The sequence below is a fragment of the Pleurodeles waltl genome, chromosome 3_1, assembly GCF_031143425.1.
Source record: "Pleurodeles waltl isolate 20211129_DDA chromosome 3_1, aPleWal1.hap1.20221129, whole genome shotgun sequence".
Classification (NCBI taxonomy): domain Eukaryota; kingdom Metazoa; phylum Chordata; class Amphibia; order Caudata; family Salamandridae; genus Pleurodeles; species Pleurodeles waltl.
This window is the reverse complement of record NC_090440.1, coordinates 238348985-238371751: the sequence shown is the minus strand read 5'-3', so window position 1 is coordinate 238371751 and position 22767 is coordinate 238348985. Positions and strand designations below refer to the sequence as shown.

General features: G+C 45.1%; 1 protein-coding gene across 1 annotated transcript in view; it reads left to right on the top strand.

The window, feature by feature from the left end:
- The window catches only part of SNX1 (sorting nexin 1), a 470987-nt gene that overhangs the window by 211451 nt on the left and 236769 nt on the right, over positions 1–22767 (top strand). The window contains exon 8 of the mRNA XM_069222309.1: positions 20587–20662. Within this exon, the coding sequence (XP_069078410.1) occupies positions 20587–20662 (76 nt within the window). The remainder of the gene's footprint in view (positions 1–20586; positions 20663–22767) is intronic.

The following is a 22767-nucleotide window of genomic DNA, read 5'->3' as shown; positions in this document are numbered from 1 at the left end:
TCAGTCACCTCAGCTCAGGACACCTTAGGGGCTGTCCTGACTGGCCAGTGACTCCTCCTTGTTTTTCTCATTATCTCTCCTGGACTTGCCGCCAAAAGTGGGGGCTGGGTCCAGGAGGCGGGCATCTCCACTAGCTGGAGTGCCCTGGGGCATTGTAACACGAAGCTTGAGCCTTTGAAGCTCACTGCTAGGTGTTACAGTTCCTGCAGGGGGGAGGTGTGAAGCACCTCCACCCAGGGCAGGCTTTGTTTCTGTCCTCAGAGAGCACAAAGGCTCTCACCGCATGAGGTCAGACACTCGTCTCTCAGCAGCAGGCTGGCACAGACCAGTCAGTCCTGCACTGAACAATTGGGTAAAATACAGGGGGTATCTCTAAGATGCCCTCTGTGTGCATTTTTTAATAAATCCAACACTGGCATCAGTGTGGGTTTATTATTCTGAGAAGTTTGATACTAAACTTCCCAGTATTCAGTGTAGCCATTATGGAGCTGTGGAGTTCGTTTTTGACAGACTCCCAGCCCATATACTCTTATGGCTACCCTGCACTTACAATGTCTAAGGTTTTGCTTAGACACTGTAGGGGCATAGTGCTCATGCACATATGCCCTCACCTGTGGTATAGTGCACCCTGCCTTAGGGCTGTAAGGCCTACTAGAGGGGTGACTTACCTATGCCACAGGCAGTGGGAGGTTGGCATGGCACCCTGAGGGGAGTGCCATGTCGACTTAGTCATTTTCTCCCCATCAGCACACACAAGCTGGCAAGCAGTGTGTCTGTGCTGAGTGAGGGGTCCCTAGGGTGGCATAAGACATGCTGCAGCCCTTAGAGACCTTCCCTGGCATCAGGGCCCTTGGTACCAGGGGTACCAGTTACAAGGGACTTACCTAGGTGCCAGGGTTGTGCCAATTGTGGAAACAATGGTACATTTTAGGTGAAAGAACACTGGTGTTGGGGCCTGGTTAGCAGGGTCCCAGCACACTTCTCAGTCAAGTCAGTATCAGGCAAAAAGTGGGGGGTAACTGCAACAGGGAGCCATTTCTTTACACGCGCCATCCCCGATGTGGACTTTTTTGGCTTTCTGTTTGGAAGTCCTGCTTCTGAAAGGTACCTCTGGAACAGCTGCCAAGGTGTGTGTGTGTTCAAGACGAGTGCCATAATAGCGCTCAGATTCTATGTCCCATCGAGGTGTTGCACCCTCTTCACTCTCTTGCAGCTTTTGATAGATCTTTTTGCTGATAGTCTGTGCCGCTGAATGAAAGAGGTGGTGGAGGTCCGTCTCGGCTTCCTTAGAATGACCCTTGGTAGAGGCAGCAGTGTGGTGTAAAAGAAAAACAAAACTTTTTATCTTTGTCATTTTTCTGTTTTGCTTTGGAGGCATGGTGTGGGATTCACTTATGGTAGACTCACCCAGAGGTAATACTATGTAACAGGGTGTTCTGCTCCATCTTCTCCAAGCAGCTTCTTCACCCTTTAAGCACCTCCGATAATCTCAGTTGTGTTCATATGGTGGGGAAGGATACCGCATTATTAGTGTCTCCACCTTTTCTTTTTGTCACCTGCTTCCATTGCAGTTTGTCTCCAATGTAGGGCCACTGCAAGAGAAAAATCCCATACAGTGTCATTGCTGTGTGATTCGTTGGTGGGCATTGAATCTCATCAGATGCTTCAGCCCACAGTATCAACAGCAGCAAAGTGATGGATGGAATGCTTGAATTAATCTAAGCCACTGGCAATCGCTCGGTCCACATTCCATTCCATTTTTTGCCCAGCATGCCACTCTAGACAAAAAGCTGCCGTACCCAAATCAGTATTGACCCTGCCACTCATTGGAGTAATTCTTCCTAAACTGCCAGTCGAGGACTTCTCCAAAAAGGGTCCACAAGCAACCCCAGACTGGTTTCCACCTGCTTAGGCCTCTTTAGTGACGTATAGCTTGAGTCTTGTTGTACAGTGAGCACAGGACCCACATCTGGGCATACCCGCCACACTTGAGGCTTTAAATGCATCAACAAGTTGATGGGTGGAATACTTGAATTAAACTCAGTGACAGGCAGTCACTCTGGACCTCATTCTAGACCATTGTTTTGTGCCCACAGTGTAACTACGCAAATCTTGCCTTATACAAATCAGTATCAACCTTTCTTCTGATGGAAACAGTTTGTCCTGAATTGCCAGGCGATGCCTCCTCCAGAAAGAACTGCAAACAGACCCAGACAAGTTTCGACCTACCTAGGTCTGTTTAATAAGGTATAGCTTGAGTCCTATGGCACAGTGAGCACAGAATGTAAGTCTGGTCATGCCTCTCGCACTTCGGAAGTTACCCGGGTTCATTATGAGGTGGCATAGTGGGCAAAAAAAAATAGACTAGGATGTAGGCCAAGTAATTACTAGTGGCTGAGATTAATTCAAGCATCCCACCATCGCGTTTTTGTTTACTTCAGTGCAGCACTCTAAATATGCCAGATATGCCCAGATGTTGGTCCCGTGCTCACTTTGCCACTGGAGCCAAGTTGCAACCGACTGAAGAGCCTCAGTTAGGGCGATATCGATCTTGGGTTCCTTGTGTTCTGGTTCAGAGAGGGCTTGGCTTGGCATTTCAGGCTGACCTGTTGCTGCTGAAGCAAGATCCAGCATATGGCTGAAATCTAGTCTGAGGTAGCATTGTGAGCAAATAAAAGATAAATGATGGATGTCTATGTGGCCCTGAGTAATTACCAGTGGCTGAGATTAATTCAAGCATCCTACCCATTGCTTTTTTTGTTTACTTCAGTTAAACGACAAAAGAGCAGTCAAAGGAAGCGACCACAGTAACGTTCAGCAATGCTTCCAACACCATCTTGAGCCTCTGTATCAGCCTGAAGATGAGGGATGGCCAGCCAGCTTCTCTGGATAGTAAGCTTTGGAAGGTGAGCTCAGAGTTACGTTGTGATCCTCTGACTCTATAATCCTCTGGCTCTTTACACCCTCCTCACCTGATGCCCTGACCCCTGTTGCCAGCTTGGCCCCAGCTTCAGCAGTTGGGCCCCGACAGTGAGCTTTATGCTCAGTCATAGTCACTGAGGCGAGATAGGAATACATGGAGCAAGAAATTGTGTGAAAGGCGTAGTGAGTACCCATATCTCTACAGTCACTGGAGATCTCATAGCTAGTGCTTGTGACCCTTCTTTTGTGAGCTAGACCATCAAAATCAATAATGCATAAAGATACAGAAGGTAAAATTTGCTGAAATAAAAAGACCGGCCTACTTCACTGCACTTCAGTCACAAGTAAGGTATACAGATGATTCTCGGTTAGTAATTGTAGAACAACGTTCAAGTCCACTGGATCCCAGAATCTTCATCACTAGCTTTTCATGTGTGTCATATCAAGATATTGTGATCATCTTGCTAGGACTGGAAAACAACCAGAAAAGATCTGGGAACAGAAAGGCACTTTGATTCCTCTCATGGGCAAGTCTACAACCTGAACACACCATACAGTCTTATAATCTTCAGGTCAATCTTCCTCTTCAGGCAGGGTAGCATTTCACTTGTCACTCAAAGTTTAGTCCCCAGGTGAATGCGATTGCATTCATCGGCTCATTCACCTCTGATCTGCATCAATGAGTTCCACTCTTAATTACTCGCATCAAATCTATGTTATGGGACCCTAGTTTCAAAACCCTCCCCAGCAGCAGCTTGCCTATGTTACAAGAGGCGATCTGATTTGATCACACAGCATAGTCACAAAAGGTTATTTCACAAACCATTCAGGGTGTGTTTTGTCAAAGTGGCGTCTATCATCTTGGATTGCCGAAGCAGGGATGTCTTCCGTGATAACTCTGGTGCACAAAAGGCATCAAACCAGCTGAAATCCATGTTGCTCTGAAGTCCCATCACATGGTGCTATAGGAAGTAGTCTTTGAACGGATCTCATTGACACTCAACATCTGTTAAAGATTGAACTGCTAGAGGAGATCAAATCATACCTTGCCACAAAACTATTGAAACTACAATAAAACATCAAAGGTCTCTACTGTGCTGGGCCGAAGCTGAAAACCAAAATAGAAACTTTGCAAGATACAAATGTAGAGATTAAAACTCAGTATTTGAGCTTAAGACTCAGGAATACTTGACTTGACATTTGATCCTGACAAGAAAACATACATATGAGGGGCCTTCACGATAGAGCGGAGGGCACTGACAAGTAACAATTTGTGTAAGACCTTTCTGAGTTATTGCTTCAATTAGAACACAATGAGATCGAACTTTAAAGGGCATACAGTCTGTCAGTCGACCTTAGGGGACACTTGTGGGCTTAGAGATGTCCTTGTTCAGTTTCATTATTTCCAACTGAAAGAGACCGTGTTAGCAGTGGCACACAAATAGGTGGTGGTAAACGTAATGACTTTGAATGCTTCCTTTTTCAAGATATTGGACCTGTGACGCTTGTGCGTTGACAGTAGTTTCGTCCCATCACAGATAGACTCAGGCAAGAAAAAATCAGATGCCACCCACTGTACCCATTCGGGGTTGCTTTTGATAGTAAAATCCGATAACCATTCCCTTATCTACTAATCCTGAAACAATCTTTTTTCTATGTTCTGTTTGCAAAAATTGTTATACAAAAATGCGTCAAACCTCTAGCATCACTGAGGCAGCGAAAATACTGGGGCTCCAAATAGAGAACCCTTCTGAAGTTAGCGAGACAGCCGGCCCTAGTAATAGAAAAAAAACCTCAGGACTCAGTAGCGCATCGCTGCGCTCTGGCGGGATGGGTGCGGCGTGCAGGGTCATTTAATAAAAAACAAAAATGTACTGTTCCTGTGCTGCTTCTGTTTCCCTTGTCACTGCAGGCACAGGCTCATAGCATGCCCTGCGGCCAATCCTGATGCTCATAGCAGTGTTAGGACTCCCAGGCAGACTGGAAGCCTGTGCGTGCTCTCTCCAGCCCGGCAACACAGTGCCGGGCTGGAGAGAGCACAGTGAGCATGTGTGTTTCGCCGGCCTGAGAGAGCCTCACTTAGGGTAGTGCACAGTGCACTCCTCTCATCCCAGTCATCCCACATGTCCCACCCCTTTTGCTGTAAAAGGTTTGCAGCTTCTGGTGCTGGCAAATGGGGTGTGGAGGGGGGGGGGGGGGTCTCCTCCACCATAGTGGAGGAGCAGCCTCTGTCACGACTTAGAGGGATTCTCAAATTCAATGTGTGAGAGGTCAGCGACAAAGTACAAGAGACTAGAATTCAATTTTGCTGCTTGCCTTTTTACTTGAAGTACATTTAAAATCACTTGTCCTCATGAGGGGCCCAGATTTGATGGGGACAGTGATTTAGGCTCATTGTTGCACTGCATATATTGTTAAGCCTTCACTGGAGTAAAGATGGATGAGTTCTGTCGAGAGCCATACGTTGCCTGAAGAATTAATAAGAGTTGAGGCTATTTGGCTATATGTTTAATAGAGGAGGGTTGGACCGATAGATCTCCTAGGGAAGTTTTCCATCTCTTGTAATTCCTCACAATAGCCATGTGATAGGGGACCACGTGGTGGCTACAGAGGGGTTTCCTTTGGGAAGAGACCTGCCTGCCCACCGTTTCTTTCCAGTTGCGCTTGGCTTCAGTTTTGTTGTGGGTTAGTAAAGGTGTACCCCCAGATGGGGTCTGTTAAGGGATTCAGGTAATTCCCACTCTACAACTGTTGTACACCTTTCGCTGCACACACCATATTTTGTCCTACTCCTCCAATAACTGGAAGATCATTTTAGCGTGATCACAGGAATTATTTGCTTGTGCAAACCTTCTGTCTTTTCTCATTATAAATGTAAAAGGACAATAATTTGGAATTGTTATTGATGGGGGGGAATAGATATTCCTGTTTCCTTAACCTGAAATATCCTAGTGCCTTCTACTCCTTAGGTGGGACTAAGCACAATGGAGTTGCCCTCTTTGTGCACAAATCCCATTCTCGTCTGAAAATTTTAGAAAAGTCAAACAAGGTAGGATGCTAATAATAAAGGGTTTCTAGAAGCCAAAATGATAACTATTGGTAATTGCTCAGACCCCTCATTGATACTAGGATGCATTCCTGAGCAATCCCATGAACAAGGTGGCTGGTTTTGCTGAAGGTGATCTTATTGTAATGGGCAGCGTCAATGCTGTCTTTGGCCCCTACCTAGATAGGAGTGGCTAGGCATCGAATATACATGGGCATTCTCTATGCATTTGAAAAAAATAAGTAAAAATGTTGTGTCCCAACGATATTTGGCAAGAGCACCACCCACATTATCAGGACTGCACCTTCTTTTCAAATGTCCATAGGACTTAATTCAGAGTAGATTAAATTCTCATTAATAGTTCACTGGCACCCTTGGCAGCTGGGTCTGAAGGTCTGAGATAGACCAAATAGGTGTAGCATATGTTCCCCTCTTACACTTTGCATATATTGGCAACCGAAAACAGAAGAATGGAATGTTGGATTCTGCACCCTGTGCTCCTGATATATTTGGTACCTAAAGAAGAACTTAGGAACCATATAAAATAGTATTTTAAAGCAGCTGTATCAAGGAAACTTTTATTAAACCAAGGAACTGCGTACAGGGAAAGAAGACATATTAAAAATATTTCTTAACTTTTACAATACCTTATACCAATCTGCCCAGCTTACCCAACCATTGCAAAATGATTATTTAGATCATAATCACAGAAGAGCAGAAAATGCTTCTTGAATCCCTGATAACTACAGACCAGGTTAAGTTTGTGATTAAAGCCCTGAAGGCCAATAATGCATCTGGTCCTAATGTATTCCTGGGATTATTATGTGCTATTTGGTCTCTGTCAAATTTCACAATAGAATTGTTTGTTAAAAAAGAAAACTTCTCATCATATAAAGTTTATTTCGGATTCAAGATCCATAAAACTGCGAACAATAAAATGCATTTCCTCATAAATATACAAAGTAAAAATCGGATCTTACAATAATATGTCATAAAACAATGCACAATTCTTATACACTAAAACACAATACTAAAACACTCAAATCAACATCAATTTTCTTGAACACAAAGATCAGTGGTACCTATAGATCAAATAAATCTAACACATAATTAATAGGAGTAACAAGGGTTGACCTTGAATAAAATAATCTTTAAATCAACTTCTATCTTGCAGTACTTAATACACCCATAAGAAACTTTGATTAAAAAGAAGCAAACTTTTTCTGTAGCTAAAAGTTGCAAATATAAAAAGGCAGGCCTCACCTGAGAAAAGGGCTCTGTTAAAAAAAAAAAAAAAAAAAAAAAAAAAGGTTAATATAACTGCCGAAGGGAAGTATAAAAAGGGCATAACAATAAAACATGCAGAGTGTCACAAGTGGAGATCATATCACACAAAGCAAATTGGGGGATCAGAACTTTAACACCATGTCCGCATTGGGGCAGTCTACTAATGGAATAAACCCAACCTGAAATAGGTAAGTACTCGACGCAAGCAGCTGGCCATATCCAAAAGGAGGTATGGCTCAATACCAGGAACGGTTTTTATCATGGCAAATTTAGGAAATTTCACTTTTTCCAAAGCAGAGCCTTCTCTCTTTGCTGCCACTTTCTTTGAAAAAAAGCCTTTCGCAACCAAATTGCATTCTGCTTGGTAATACCCCTAGGATTTAAAAAAAAAAGCACTGGCTTCCCCAGAGCTCTAGAATTATCCTTAACATATGCCAGGCAAGTTATGTTGGGCATATCATCTAGGTGCATACAGTCTTCAGTAACCAACCTGTTAAGGCTCAATTCAACCTTCCGCCAGATGATGCACCACAACAGCAGTGGACACAGACGGATATGATCCCCAATATAACCCAATCCTAGCTCTTCATGTAAGATCTCAAAAGCAGTGCTTTGCCCAACACCCAAAAGACCCCCTTAAAAATTTAATACTCTGCCACTCCCAGAGGATCTATATTTGTATATCCCCAAATGTCACAAGCAAAGGTGTAGACATTTGGCTTTGTAGATCTCCAGCATGGTCCTGAAGGGTTTATGGCCTAATCGGGATGAAAAGTCACAAACAGCTGCACAGATCCTTTTTGTTTTACTTACATTTTTCTTAATTAGGGGCTACCAATTAAGTTTGGAGTCTATTAAAACTCCCAAATAAGTAAAGGTTTCCAACTTACTTTTAATTTGCCCCTGAACACGAGATTGCACTTTTTGTGCTTTTGTGGCCCAAGAACCATCATGTGTGACTTTGTAAAATTAGTTATGAGACCCAAGCTGGCCATAAAATTAACAAAGATATCTAAAAGCTTTTGCAGACTTTTGGCAGTTCGAGCAATTAAAACAGCATTGTCTGCATATAAAAGAGCAGGGAGGGACCTGCCCCCCAGCTTTTGGCACATCGATCCCCAGCTCTAAAAGTGCACTCTCCAGCCAATTAACATACATGATGAAAAGAAAAGGGGCCAAAATACATCCCTGCCGATCCCTCCTCCCTAAGAGAAAAGTGCCTAGTGAATCCACCATTACTCCCATATCGGACAGAGGCAGTCAGGCCCTGATGAAGATCCCTCAGAAAATTTACCAAATTCACATCCACCCCCAATGGAGCTCAGCTATGCCTAGAGTTTTTCTCTGTTCACTTTGTTGAAGGCAGAGCTGAGGTCCATAAAGGCAAGATGCAGGAAACCCCTGTTTGCCCTAACATATGTAGTGACAGTGAGGTAGATATTCAGGTTCTGTTCGACCGTGCCCTGGGCGAAACCCATATTGAATATCAGATAAAATATTTCTGTCTTCCGCCCATTGGGTTAATCTGTTCAACACGATCCTGCCTATGAACTTGACCTTGACCTCAATTTGAAGAAATGAGCCTATAGCAAGAGGGGTCACTCTTATTACCCTTCTTAAAGAGCGGTACAATAATAGAATTAAGCCACAGAGGAGGAATTAAATAGGTCCCCAGGAACACCATTTGCCCCAGGCGCCTTTCACAAAGGAAGAGATTCGGTGGAATCTCTAACTTCTTACCATGATAGACTGATATGAGATTCCTGATACGGAAGAGGGGGTGAGGAAGTGGGCTCATACTCAATAAGTAAGAAAGAAAAATGGGACTCCCATGCTTGGGCAGGTACTAAGACGGCCTGATCCCCTTCTTTAGCTTTAAAAAAAGGGATGATTGACCACTTTCCAAATAGCATGCTAGACATCTGGCAGCAAGCCTCAAGCAGATCCTCCCATAATTATTTTTTTTAGGTCTAGCTTCCTTTTTTATTTAGTTATTATTTATTTTATAACACTTCACTGTCTTACCTCCCCTGTTTCCTGGGGTTGTTGTTTTTTTAGTGCAGAAAGGAGTGCCTTTTTGGCCTGCATGCAGTCATTATTAAACCAGTGACAGAAAGTGAGGGGGCCTTCCTGGCCAGCTTAGTCAAGGCTTTGTTGATATTATGACAGATCTTGTCATATGCTGCTAAGATACTATAGTTGAGGGCCTCAGTATCAAGACAAATCTGGAATTATTGAGGGCAGGATGCATCTAATCTGGCAGGGAACTGCTCTGTAATTATTTTGCACCACTTGAGTCTTCGACCTTGATCTGAAGACCTCACTTTAGGAGAATAATGGCTAAGTTCCCCTGTCTCATTATACCAATGAAAACCATCAGTGAGTGGGTTATGATCACTAAAACTATTCCAATTCACCTAGAAGGAGATAAGTAAGGGGAACAAAACCGCAGAAACATAAATACAGTCAGTATTAGACCCTCTCCCATGACCCTTAACCCCTTCTGTGCCCAGGATGTAATGGTTACGTCATGAGGCACAGTGCTCGTGTGCCCAGGACATAACCATTACGTCCTGGGCACAGAGCCCAGAGGAAGCGGTAGCGCTCCCTCTGAGGGGTTCCACCCCCCACAAGGCAGGGATGGAAGGGGAAGCCCTTCCCCTTCCACCCCCGTCCCCCTCACCCCCCCTGTGACATCAGCGCACGATCACGCGCTGATTGTCACAAGGCCTCTTCCCATCAGCGCGATTGGAAGAGAAATGCTTTGCATTTCTCTTCCGATCACGTGGAGGAGGCCCGGAGAGGCTTCAAAGGGAAGGAAATGTATTTCCTTCCCTTTGAAGTCTCTCTCAGCGTTTTAGCAGCCAGATTGAAAGCAATCCGGCTGCTAAAACGCCTACTAGACACCAGGGATTTTTTTGTTGTTGAAATTGGCATAAGGGAGTGACCCCTTGGGCAAGGGTCACTCCCGGCCTATAATTAGGCAGAAACCTTTCGGCACCAGGGCAATTTTTGTTTTTTTTGTTTTGTATTGTATTTTTGAGGTGGGGAGCGACCCCTTAGGCAAAGGGCAAATTATATTTAGGCCATTTCTGCCCCCCTTGGGGGCAGATTGGCCTATTTTTATGAGGCCAATCTTCCCCCAAGGGGGACAGAAACCACTAGACACCAGGGAGTTTTTTTGTTTTTTTTCTGTGAATTTCACGCAAGGGGAGCGACCCCTTAGGCAAGGGTCGTTCCCCTGGGGGGCAAATTTATTTAGGCCATTTCTGCCCCCCCTGGGGTGCAGATCAGCCTATTTTTATTTGGCCGATCTGCTCCCAAGGTGGGGCAGAAACCACTAGGGGTTGGGGGGGGGGGGGAATTTATTTTAGCCCATTTCTGCTCCCCCGTGGGGGAGATCGGCCTATTGTTATTAGGCCGATCTGCCCCCAGGGGTGGGGGCAGAAACCTCTAGGCGCCAGGGCTTGTTTTTTTTAGAGATGGCGAGGGTCGCTCCCCTGGGGGGCAAATTGTATTTAGACCATTTCTGCCCCCCTTGGGGGCAAATCAGCCGATTTTATGTCCCAACGGGGGCAGAAACAACTAGGCACCGGGGATCTCGCCAATGTCACACAGGGGGAGCGACCCCGTAGGCAAGGGTCGCTTCCCGGGGGGGTTGTGGGGGGGCTAATTTATTTTAGGCCATTTCTGCCCCCCCCTGGGGCCGGCTGAGCTAGAGGCCAAAATCCACAGGTAGGCACTTCGCAAAAAACACCTGTTTTCTGTGAAAAAATGTGATGTGTCCACGTTGTGTTTTGGGCCATTTCCTTTTGTGGGCGCTAGTGAGGTACCATTTTTATCGGGAGACTTGGGGGAACGCTGGGTGGAAGGAAATTTGTGGCTCCTTTCAGATTCCAGAACTTTGTCATCGAAATGTGAGGAAAACGTGTTTTTTTTGCCAAATTTTGAGGTTTGCAAAGGATTCTGGGTAACAGAACCTGGTCAGGGCACCACAAGTCACCCCATCTTGGATTCCCCTTGGTCTCTAGTTTTAAAAAATGCACAGGTTTGGTAGGTTTCCCGAAGTGCCGGCTGAGCTAGAGGCCAAAATCTACAGGTAGGCACTTTGCAAAAAACACCCCTGTTTTCTGTCAAAAAATGGGATGTGTCCACGTTGTGTTTTGGGCCATTTCCTGTCGTGGGCGCTAGGCCTACCCACACAAGTGAGGTATAATTTTTATCGGGAGACTTGGGGGAACACAGAATAGCAAAACAAGTGTTATTGCCCCTTGTCTTTCTCTTTATTTTTTCCTTCCAAATGTAAGGCAGTGTGTAAAAAAGACGTCTATTTGAGAAATGCCCTATAATTCACATGCTAGTATGGGCACCCCGGAATTCAGAGATGTGCAAATAACCACTGCTTCTCAACACCTTATCTTGTGTGGCCATTTTGGAAATACAAAGGTTTTCTTGATAGCTATTTTTCACTCTTTATATTTCAGCAAATGAATTGCTGTATACCCGGTATAGAATAAAAACCCATTGCAAGGTGCAGCTCATTTATTGGCTCTGGGTACCTATAGTTCTTGATGAACCTACAAGCCCTATATATCCCCACAACCAGAAGATTCCAGCTGACTTAACGGTATATTTCTTTCAAAAATCTGACATCGCAGGAAAAAGTTACAGAGTAAAACATGGAGAAAAATGGCTGTTTTTTTCACCTCAGTTTCAATATGTTTTTATTTCAGCTGTTATTTTCTGTAGGAAACACTTGTAGGATGTACACAAATGACCCCTTGCTGAATTCAGAAGTTTGTCTACTTTTCAGAAATGTTTAACTGTCTGGGATCCAGCATTGGTTTCTCACCCATTTTGGTCACTAACTGGAAGGAGGCTGAAAGCACAAAAAATAGTAAAAATGGGGTATGTCCCAGTAAAATGTCAAAATTGTATTGAAAAATTGGGTTTTCCAATTCAAGTCTGCCTGTTCCTGAAGGCTGGGAAAATGGTAATCTTGCCACCGCAAACCCTTTTTTGATGCCATTTTCAGGGAAAAACCCACAAGCTGCCTTCTGCAGCCCTTTTTCCCATTTTTTTGGAAAAAAAACAAAATGTTCACTGTATTTTGGATAATTTATTGGTCTCCTTCAAGAGAACCCACAAAGTCTGGGTATCTCTAGAATCCATAGGATGTTGGGGAAAAAAAGAACGCAAATTTGGTATGTGAACAAAAAGTTATGAGGGCCTAAGTGCGAACTGCCCCAAATAGCCAAAAAAGGCTCGGCACAGGAGGGGGAAAAGGCCTGGCTGCGAAGGGGTTAAAAGTAGGGGCAAAGTGTCCTTCTTGCAGGCTCTCTAGACACTGGAGACTAACTAGATTAAGCTCAGCTGACATCATTCATAATTTCCCCTTGTCTCGTATGAATAAGATTAACTTGATTTTGAAAATCCCCAACCTCTTGATCTTCGTAGAGATGACAACCTTTGCAGGGGTGCAGATTAAATTCACCAAGTAGCAAAATTGATTTAAGTTCAGGAGGAGTTAAGAATAACATATGAACACAAGAACTTAACAAGGTCAAACATCCTCTGATTAATTCCCATCTACAGCTTTGTAGACGTTAGCACATAAAACCCCAATATTATTCTTGAATTTTAGGAGTACCCCAAGAATATGAGGAGAAACTCCCACAATCTCTTCCATGCTATAAGCTTGATCTGCCTTGACCAATGTCATCAGATCCCCACTGGGCCTACCACTTGGCTAGAGCAGAGCATTAGTTGAGAAAGACAAATAACCATTCACATGAAATCCTCCAGTTAAGACCCCATGTTTCCTGGAATTATGTAACATCAAAAGAAGTAAGCAATTTCAACCAATCACTCATCAGCCTTCGCCCTCAAGCCTGCTATACTCCAGGACATAACTCGAAGGGCCCTGGAAGAGGCTACTGCTGGTGAACCGGTACTAAAGCTGTTGTCCAAACCAGTCAGTCTTTCTCAAGACAGAATGGGGTTCAAACCGGTTTGTGAAAACAAGATTTGGCACTGCATTCCCAACACAAGTTCTATGAATGCTTTCAATTGTCCTGAAAAGGTCTGGTAGAGGAACCGTAGCAGATGGCATCACAAAAGATGGTTTATAAAAGAAACTAATGGTAGAATTTCTTCATCCTACTTCTGAAAAGCAGTGCAGTGGTTCTAATGGCAGGTCCCTAGAGAAGGTAACATTTCATAGGCTTGTTGGCTCTACTTTCATGACTATGCCTTTCGACTCTTGATTTGCTCCTTTGACATTCAGTGCTGGTTGACAATTACCCATCAACAACGAAGTTGTTGCACTGCTTGTTGATGGCCCCCAAAGTCTCAACATCTGCCTCAAGACTGCTCCACCGAGTTTGCCTCACTGACGGTCGACTTTTAAAGGCTTTCATTGTAGACTATCCATCAACAACTGCATTTTCTACTTTCATACTGTCCAGGTTTTTGTTATTGAAAAACGATCTTGCATATTTGCATACCCGTGAACCCTCCACCAAAGACCTTGACCAATATGTCCTCTCAGGGGTTTAATGAACTTAGCAATGTTGAGGATGCTTTGTTTGATCCATTAGTGTTAATACTGTTAATTAATAGGCAGACAATCACCTGTGTCCACATCATGGGCCCACCAGGTTCTCTAACACGGTATTGGGGAAAAGAGTTCTGAAAACTAGCTGAGAACTTATCTGCAGTCAGCTTGTTACTGTTTAGTGAGGCAATCAGAAAAGACTACCCCATCCTCTGAACCATCACAAAGGTTGTGGGATAGAAGGTCAGGGAGAGGGTCACTCTTCTTCCTGCCCTTCATCAGTGGCCATGAGAAAGCTCATAACAGCACTGTCAAAATACGCCTTTTGGCGATTCACATGAAGAACCCTGTGGGGGCTTTGTGGTGTGCCCAGGTCAACCAAGTAGGTGACCTCACCTTTTTCACAATTGTGTGGGGGCCACTCCACTTGCCTTGGAGTGCACTTGGGGCCACAGTCCCCAAAACCCATACTTTCTGTCCTAGCTGGTAAACAATCAGCACAGCCTTTTGGTCATGTCATTGCTTTTGCAGCTCCTGTTCGGCCTCAAGGTTTTTAGTGGTCTTCTTCATATACTCAGCCATAACAGACTGTAGGCTTAGTACATAGTCCACAATATCCTGTTTGGGGGGTTTGAGAGTCTGCGCCCATCCCTTCTTCACCAGACAAAGAGGACTCCTAACTGAATGCCCACATAGAAGCTCAAATGGGCTGGACCCTCTCCCTTCTGTGGAACCTCTCTGTAGGCTAACTAAAGGCAATGTAGTAGGGCATCCCATCTCCTCTTAATTATTTCAGAGAGTCCCATGATCATACCTTTAAGGGTTTTGTTGAATCGTTCAACTAATCTGTTTCATTTTGGATGGTAAGGGGGTGGTAAATTTATAAGTCACACAGCACTCCTTCCACATGGCTTTCAGGTAGTCAGACATGACGTTTGCACCCCTGTATGACACCACGTTGTTAGGAAAACCCACTCTGGAAAAAAATTCTAGAAGGTCTTAGGCCACTGCATGTGCTGTATTAGTCTTAAGGATAATAGCTTCTGGTTACCTGGTGGCATGGTCCACCACCACTACAATAAATCTGTTCTAAGAGGCTGTAGGATGGTCAAGGGGAACAACAATGTAAATCTCTACCCTTTTCAAAGGGAAACCCAACCACTGGTAGTGGGATTAAGGGGGCCTTTGTAGTGCCACCTGACTTGCCACTGGCTTGGTTGGTGATACAGGAGCGAATAAACTCCTTGCTGTCTTCGGACATATGGGACCAGTGAAAGTGTAGGACAAGTCTGTCCCAAGTTTTGTTTTGCCCAAGATGTCCTGCAAGGGAATGTCGTGCTAGGGTCATTAAGAACTCCCTAAACGTCTGAGGAATGACCAACCTCCTGGCAGCACCAAGCTTGGGGTCTCTAGCCACAAAGTAAAGGAGACCATTTTCCCAGTAGTATCTATAGGATCCACTGACATCCCCTGCCTCTTCTGCAGCAGCTTGCTGTCTGATACCTTCAAGAGAGGGGCAGGATTTCTGCTCAAGACTCGGTTCCCTCCTGGAGGGTCCCCCTGCTCCCAAGAGCTTTGCCAGGACCATGCTCCTCTGGTGCAGGTTCTTTACAAGTGGCAAGATCATCTCCCTGAGGAGACTGATCCTCACACGAGGTCTGGGTAGAGGTTACCTTTTTACCCTTCCTACCTCTCTCTTTGAGACAAGCCTGGGTCATTGTTCCAAGCTCCAATGCTCCTTATTTTCCTTGTTTCTTGACCTGTGCTCTAGTTGCCACACACTCACTCCACTTCAGCCCAGGCTGAAGTCTCCAAATCATTACCCATAAGACATTCTACAGGAATAGATGAGGATACTACAACTTTCTTATGGCCAGTAACTACCCCTCCCAAGGCTAAAATTAACAACTGCCACGGGGTGGCACTTAGTGGTGTTATCACCGTTGGCCACTTAGTAGTTGTACCCAAGTAGAATTTGCTCAGGTGACATCAGTTTTTTGCCCCTGTAAGTTTCTGCCTCAATACCATTAACAGGGGAACATTGTATTTCCTCATATTGGGAGGCCAGGCAGCCAGTGTGTCAAGGTCAGAGCCACCCTCTGATATCAGGACAACCTCAGTGGTTTCTTTGACTAGGCCAGACTACACTGCAGCACCCAAGGTGAACCCTGCAACCCCATTGGATGTGGTACTACTACCAGTGATACTGCTAGGGGCACTAAGGGAGTTAATAGTAGTAGTCTTGGTGCTTTTCTTCTGACAACTGGGATCAGATGTCCTGTGGCCTTTTTCATTACACAGAAAGCACCAGGGTTTCTTATTAGAGGGAGAGGGGGATTTGGACCCACACCCAGAGGACTATTGTGGACCTGAAGAAGACTTTATTTTTGTCTTTAAGCTTCTCCCCATCCTTCTTTTGGGACTTAGAAGTGTTATTTTTCTTCTGGTGACCCCCACAGTGAGTTTTGCTACTCACCCTGGTGAGGACAATTTGTCTGCCTTCTTTCCTCATTCTTGGGGAGAGCTCAGCTGAGTCCACCAGGTATTGGGGCAGTTTTTCAGACAGTTATTAAAGCTGTGCTCTCTCATGATCAAATTGTACAACTCTTCATAGTCGTGTACATTACTACCATGCAGCCAGCCTTCAAGAGCTTTAACTGAACAATTTTGAGAGGAATCCTTCTGGGTTTCCCAGAACTTAATCCTGTATTCCTCAGTAGTAAGCCCAAACCCATTAATAAGTGCCTCTTTCATAACTTGGTAGTTGCCTGCATCCTCTTCCCTAACTGCCAAAATGTTTTCTCTACCTTTGTATGCAAAGGAGAGCAACAGGGTAGCTGCCCACTGCCTATGGGGGACCTTTAGGACTGTACGGGCCCTCTCCAGAGCAATTACTCACTTGTGAATGTCACCCCCAGATTTGTAAGGGGGAACTATCTTGCTGCGATTCCTAGAATCGAAGTATTCCTCTCTGACACTGGAGTCTTGTGTGCTGGCACCATTGGGTTCAAACCTTCAACTCCTCCTCCTCTCCCTTTCCACCTCTAGGGCCTCTCTATCAAGGGCCAACCGCTCCCTTTTCATCCTAAGCTTAGCTTTCTAAAGCTTGAGCAGGTGGTAACCTCTGTCTAACACCAATTTCTCTGAGTGGTTAGGGGGGCTCCGCACAGGATGCTGAGGAGAGTGAGGAGGATGTTGAGGAGGATCTATTCCTCCTAGAAATCCTTTGGACACTCCTGGGGGGAGTAAAAGTGGATCTACCTCTATGGCCCCCTTCTCTACTATGAGTACCTCCATCTGCAGTCCCAGGGTTCTCCTTAGAGGCCCCCTCGGAGTCCTCCAGGACATGGTCAGAGGCAGAGCCTGAGGTATAGGGTACTTTCTGGCCTACCTCTGAGAAGTCATCCCTCACCTTGGTCTCCCTGCTCTTCCTGCCTTTCAGGATGCTGGAGGTCATATTGTATGAGCAGTTCTAGGAGCTGAGGTTTAGTAGGGGTACTCTGTGTCTTCAGTTTCCTAGACCTACACAGATTTAAGTTCCTGGAATCTAAGGATGCTATATCCAGACTCCTGGGTCTACCTAGATTTCTCAACTTAAAATATGGTGCTAGTGTAGTCTATGTGTATCTGCCCTACCCTAGTGGTCTAAAGTGTTTCCCAAAGATTGGTGAAAGGCTATGCCAAACCGTAAAAACCCAATCTAAAAAAAACTGATTCGCATAAAGTACAGTGTGTAGCTAACCAACCAATGTATGAGGCTGGCTCAATATATGGTGTCCAGGTGAGGCATCCTGTACTGAGTCAAGGCAACCCTTAGAGATAGTGTAGATGGCTCTAGATAGCCAGAGTTCTCATAAGGGTAACTGTGGAAAACAGCTAAGGCTTATACAGGGGGGTGTAAAGTGGTTGTAAATACACAGATCTGTCAGTGACGTACACACAGGAAAGAACCACACAGGTGTTAGTAAAATATTTATTATAACGCACACTCTAGAACTAACTTGGTTATATCTCTTAACTGGAGATATGATCATACAAAAATGCACTTAGCAACAGGTACGTAAAGGACCAAAATAACATGTGCCCCTATGAAGGAGGCCAAACTATATACTAAAAAAGAAATTGGATGCGAAAACCACAACCAAACCCACACTACCACCCAAGTCCCCTTAGGACAGGGGAAGTACTAACACCCCAAAGATAAGTAGGATTCCCCAAAGATAAGTAGGATTCCCCAGATGCCCGTGTGCAGAGTAGAAATCTTGGGTCAGTGTCCATAGGATAACATGGGAAAGTCGCGGTTCGAGTTTCCGCGTTTTAGGGACCCTTTCCAAAGGACTCAGAGGAAACCTGCTGGGATAAAGGAGGTTGGATAGTACCCCACACGTGGATATCCAGAACAGTGGAGTACCTACACCAGGAGCCCATGTGCATAGGGGTAAAGTTGTGTTGGAACCTCCTGCGGAAGTCAGTGGGAACCTTGGTTGTCCAGCTGCTGCCGTGATCTGTGGACCAGCTCGGTTAAACCCATGCATGGATTCCGGAAGAAGAGGGCGTGAGGAGAGAGGGGGCAGAGTTACCCAGAGGTGCTCAGGCAGTGCAGGAGGGCAGTGCCCACCCTTGTTGGTGATGCTTCCTGCAGGATGGTGGACAAAGAAGTGTAGCTGTGGAGTCCAGGTGATGCAGGAGGATCCCAGGAGTCATCTACGAGCTGCCCCCTGTCAGTCTTCGGGACTGCAGAGAGGTCAGTGGTCAGCAGGACCACTAACATGCCTTGGAAAATGCAAGGAACCATTGTGCAGAGTTTGCAGTAGTTTGGGGGACCAGCAAGGTCCAGATGACCCAACCTTGGTAGGTAGCTCAGGGCCAGCCCTCAGCAAGCAGGAGAACCAGGTGGAATCGTTGCGTCCCACAGCAGGGCAGCAGGCACAGGGAGTAGCAGAGAGGAATGCCCATGCCACAGGAGTTGCAGGGTAGAAATCGTACTTGGGGACTGCTGGAGGCCTCGGCTTTTTGCAGGTAGGAGATCCTCAGACTGAAGAGCCAGCAAACCTTGGCAATGACAAGCAAACGCAGTGCACAGGGGTTCCAGCCTGGCAGCTCCAGCGAGGGACCACAAACTTCCCAGTTGCAAGGAAGATAGGACAGAATTCTGGAGAGCGCCAGAACCATTACCTGTGTTGCAGAGCCTTGGGGAGTCCTTGGGACAGCAGGATCCACAATCATGCAATGGAGTGACTCCTTCACTCTAGGGGAGATTCCTCCTTGTTTTCCAAAGTGCAGACAGAATCCCAGTGTCTCGGGAGACTGCACGGCCAAGGGGTTGCAGAAGTCTTTGCAGAAAGTAGAAACAAAGTTGCAGCAACCTCTGACTGGTTACAGTCTTGATTCTCGTTCCAGCAGAGAACAGCAGTGGTTCCGTTGTCCAGGTTGCAGAAGTGTCTCACAGATGAGACTTGCAGATGGTTCCTGGAGTGTTGCTGAGGAATCTGGGGTCCCACCCTTGGGGGAGCTCTTAAGTAACCCAGGGAGAGGGTTCAACACTAACTGCAGTGACCCACCGATCAAAGGTATTTAGGGACGTCACCCAACTGGACTAACCAGTCATATGCTCCAAGGAGCCTCTGCTCATCTTATTTCCAAGATGGTAAGAACCTAGGGGCCACCTGGCAAAGCTTTGTGCTCCTAGGGGAGGAGCTGGACAGGAGCGTGGTCACTCCTCTGTCCTGTGTGTGGTTTCGCACTAGAGTGAGAACTAGGGGTTCCTGCACTGGTTCAAACAGATTTATGCAAGGAGGGCACCAAACGTGCCCTTCAAAGCAGTCTGGTGACACTCAGAGGCACCTCCACCCTAGCCCAGAGACACCTATTTCTAAAGAAGAGGTGGTCACGCCTCTGACCTACAGGAAATCCCTTGTTTTGCCTTCCCCTGCCCGAGTTAGGCTCAGTAGCACAAGGGCAGAACAGTTTCTGGGGTCGGCAGCAGTGCGGGCGGGCATGCAGACCCTGCAAGTCTATAAAGACAGACATGGGGAACCCCCAGAGCACGTTGTATCATGCAACTAACACTGGAATTGGTGTAGTTGCATGATTCTACCATGTTTGATACCAAACATGGCTGTGTTCAGTGAATCCATGATGTAGTTGGACCATTAGTGTTGACCAGTGTCCACTGCATACCTTAAGATAGCTTTGCCACATTTACAAAGCCTCCGGAATGGAGTCTGGAGTAGGGGAACCCCTTCTCGTGCAGTGGCTCCCTCACACTTAAAACCATGCACCCTCCCTTTGGGCTAAAAGGCCTACCTCAGGGGTGACTTACAGGGGTAAAGTACATTGACCATGATATAAGGCAAACCTTATATGTGGAGTGAAAGGTGCATGCACCATTTCATGCAGGCTGCAAAGACAGGCCTGCAGTCACAGTTTGCATGAGCGGCTCAATGCATGCTGCAGCCCATGGGAGACCACTAGTTTACCACTGCCCTGGGTACCTAAGTAGCATATACTAGGGACCTACATGGTGCACCAGTATGCCAATTGTGGAGTAACAAAGTTACCTTGCAGCAAAATTTAGGGGCGACAGCAGTGGGGGGTAAACTATGCAGAACGTTCTTACATTTGCAGTAAGATGACTAAAATATCTATGAAAGGTGCTGGGTTACACTGTGGGAAATCTAGAAATAGTCATAAAATCAGTTGCATTTTTGTTAACTATTCGTTGAGATGGGACAGATTCATTATTGTGGCTGACATGTTTCCGCTTGGTTTGTAGGTACCTTCAGAGAATTGTTGCCCATCCTACCTTATTGCAAGATCCTGATGTGAGAGAGTTTTTAGAAAAAGAGGAGGTTAGTACTAATGTTCCTGTATTTTTCTTAACTGATAATCATTTAACTGCATGGATGGAGTGAACTGTAACTTTAGAAAGGCATGCATGTTAATCTTTATTTTAATAAATCTGTTTTTTTGTATTTGCACGACACGTGGATTCATACTTAGTCCAGTTTAAAACTATTGCTCACTACAATGTTTTTGTCTGCCCTTCTTGTGGTGACTTGTGTTCTTTTTTTAATATATTTTATGATAAATATTTGAGTGCTCAAATTAAATATATTTCTCCTATCGATTATGTGCAGGAGTGTACTTAAAGTATTGGTGGAAAGGTGACAATTTTCTTTACACAGCCTTTGTAGAAATTCTCATTTTAATACCCACTGTATTCTCAACCTGGCTACTGTATGTAGCTTCAGAAAGCAGTGCTATTTAATAATCTCCCATCTTGAGTTCATCTGTGATTGCTTCTGTTGCTTCTTTATCACCTTATGGCTTTCAGATAGACCTGGGTTTCATCTCCCTAAATCAGTGGTTTTAACCTGTTGTCCAGGGACCCCTGTGAGCCTGCCAAGCCAACTTAGGGGGTTCTGACTTGCTTAGAAAATGAAACATTAACAGATTAATAAAATAAATGTAAATAAAGAAGCAAAAGGTACAAGTGGAAATTTTAAAACGTTCTATAAATGAGAAGGAATTTGAAATTGGACACTAAAAAAAATTTACTTAGCATCCTGAGATTGAATTGTCTGAGCAGTGCTGGTGCATCAATCAGAAAATTGTATGGACGATGAGTGGCCTCAATTGAATTTAGAAATGCTCCAACTTTTCTAAGTTGACTTTGGGGTGGGGGAGAGGCACTGGGGGGGGGGGGGGGTTACTTGTGAATTAAATAAAGTATTTAATCATTTCTTTGAATTCTTGCTTCTGTATTTTTTGTGTATTATTTTGGCATTCAAATATTCAAAAATGCTTAGGTTGGAGTCCTCAGCTTCCAGTAATGGCTCAGTAGGGGTCCCCAGACTCCAGTAATGATTTCATGGGGGTATACAGAAGTCAAAAGGTTAAGAATCACTGCCCTAAATGAACAAGTAGGCCTAGGCTTTTAGTTTTATTCAAAGCCTTGCACGATGCAAGGATTTGCCACTGGTCTTCCAGGAACCCCTCCCAGCTTCCTTTCGATCCAGCTGCAGACTTTCCTCCATGCTATTATCAATGCTCAGGCTGTCATAGCTGCTTCAAGGGTGAAGTTTAAACTATGGAAGACTGTTAGTCTCTTGGCTACCACTACAGGTGCAGATCCTGTCATTTCCAGTGCAGATTTCACTATTTGCTTTGCAGTTTCATTAGATTCCGTTCTCGACCCAACCTGCTCCTTCCAATTCAGCTGCTTCTCCGGATGTTGGATCTAGCATGTCTTGGCTGTTACAGAATGGATGATTCCCACAGTGGATCTGTAGGACGTTGGCTCTGTACATACTATTTCATAGTAAGAAATAGTGTGCACAGAGTCCAAGGGTTCCCCTTAGAGGTAAGATAGTGGCAAAAGTAGATATTTGTAATGCTCTATTTTGTGGTAGTGTGGTCGAGCAGTAGGCTTATCAGAGGGTAGTGTTAAGCAGTTGTTGTACACACAAAGGCAATAAATGAGGAACACACACTCAGACTACTCCAGGCCAATAGGTTTTTATATTGAAAAATATATTTTCTTAGTTTATTTTAAGAACCACAGGTTGAAGATTTACATCAAACACTTTAAGTGTAAGGTACTCCACTTAGATACTTTAGGAACTTTGAATGAAAACAATATCATGTACAGTCTTTGTAAAAATGGCAATAAGCTATTTTCAAAGTGGACACAGTGCAAAAATCAACAGTTCCTGGGTGAGGTAAGTAAAGGTTAGATTAGGAGGTAAGTAAAACACTTACAAGTCTCAGTCCTGGGGCATAGGCAGCCCACCGTTGGGGGTTCAAGGCAACCCCAAAGTTACCACACCAGCAGCTCAGGGCCGGTCAGGTGCAGAGGTCAAAGAGGTGCCCAAAACACGTAGGCGACTATGGAGAACGGGTGCTCCGGTTCCAGTCTGCCAGCAGGTAAGTACCTGTGTCCTCGGGGGGCAGA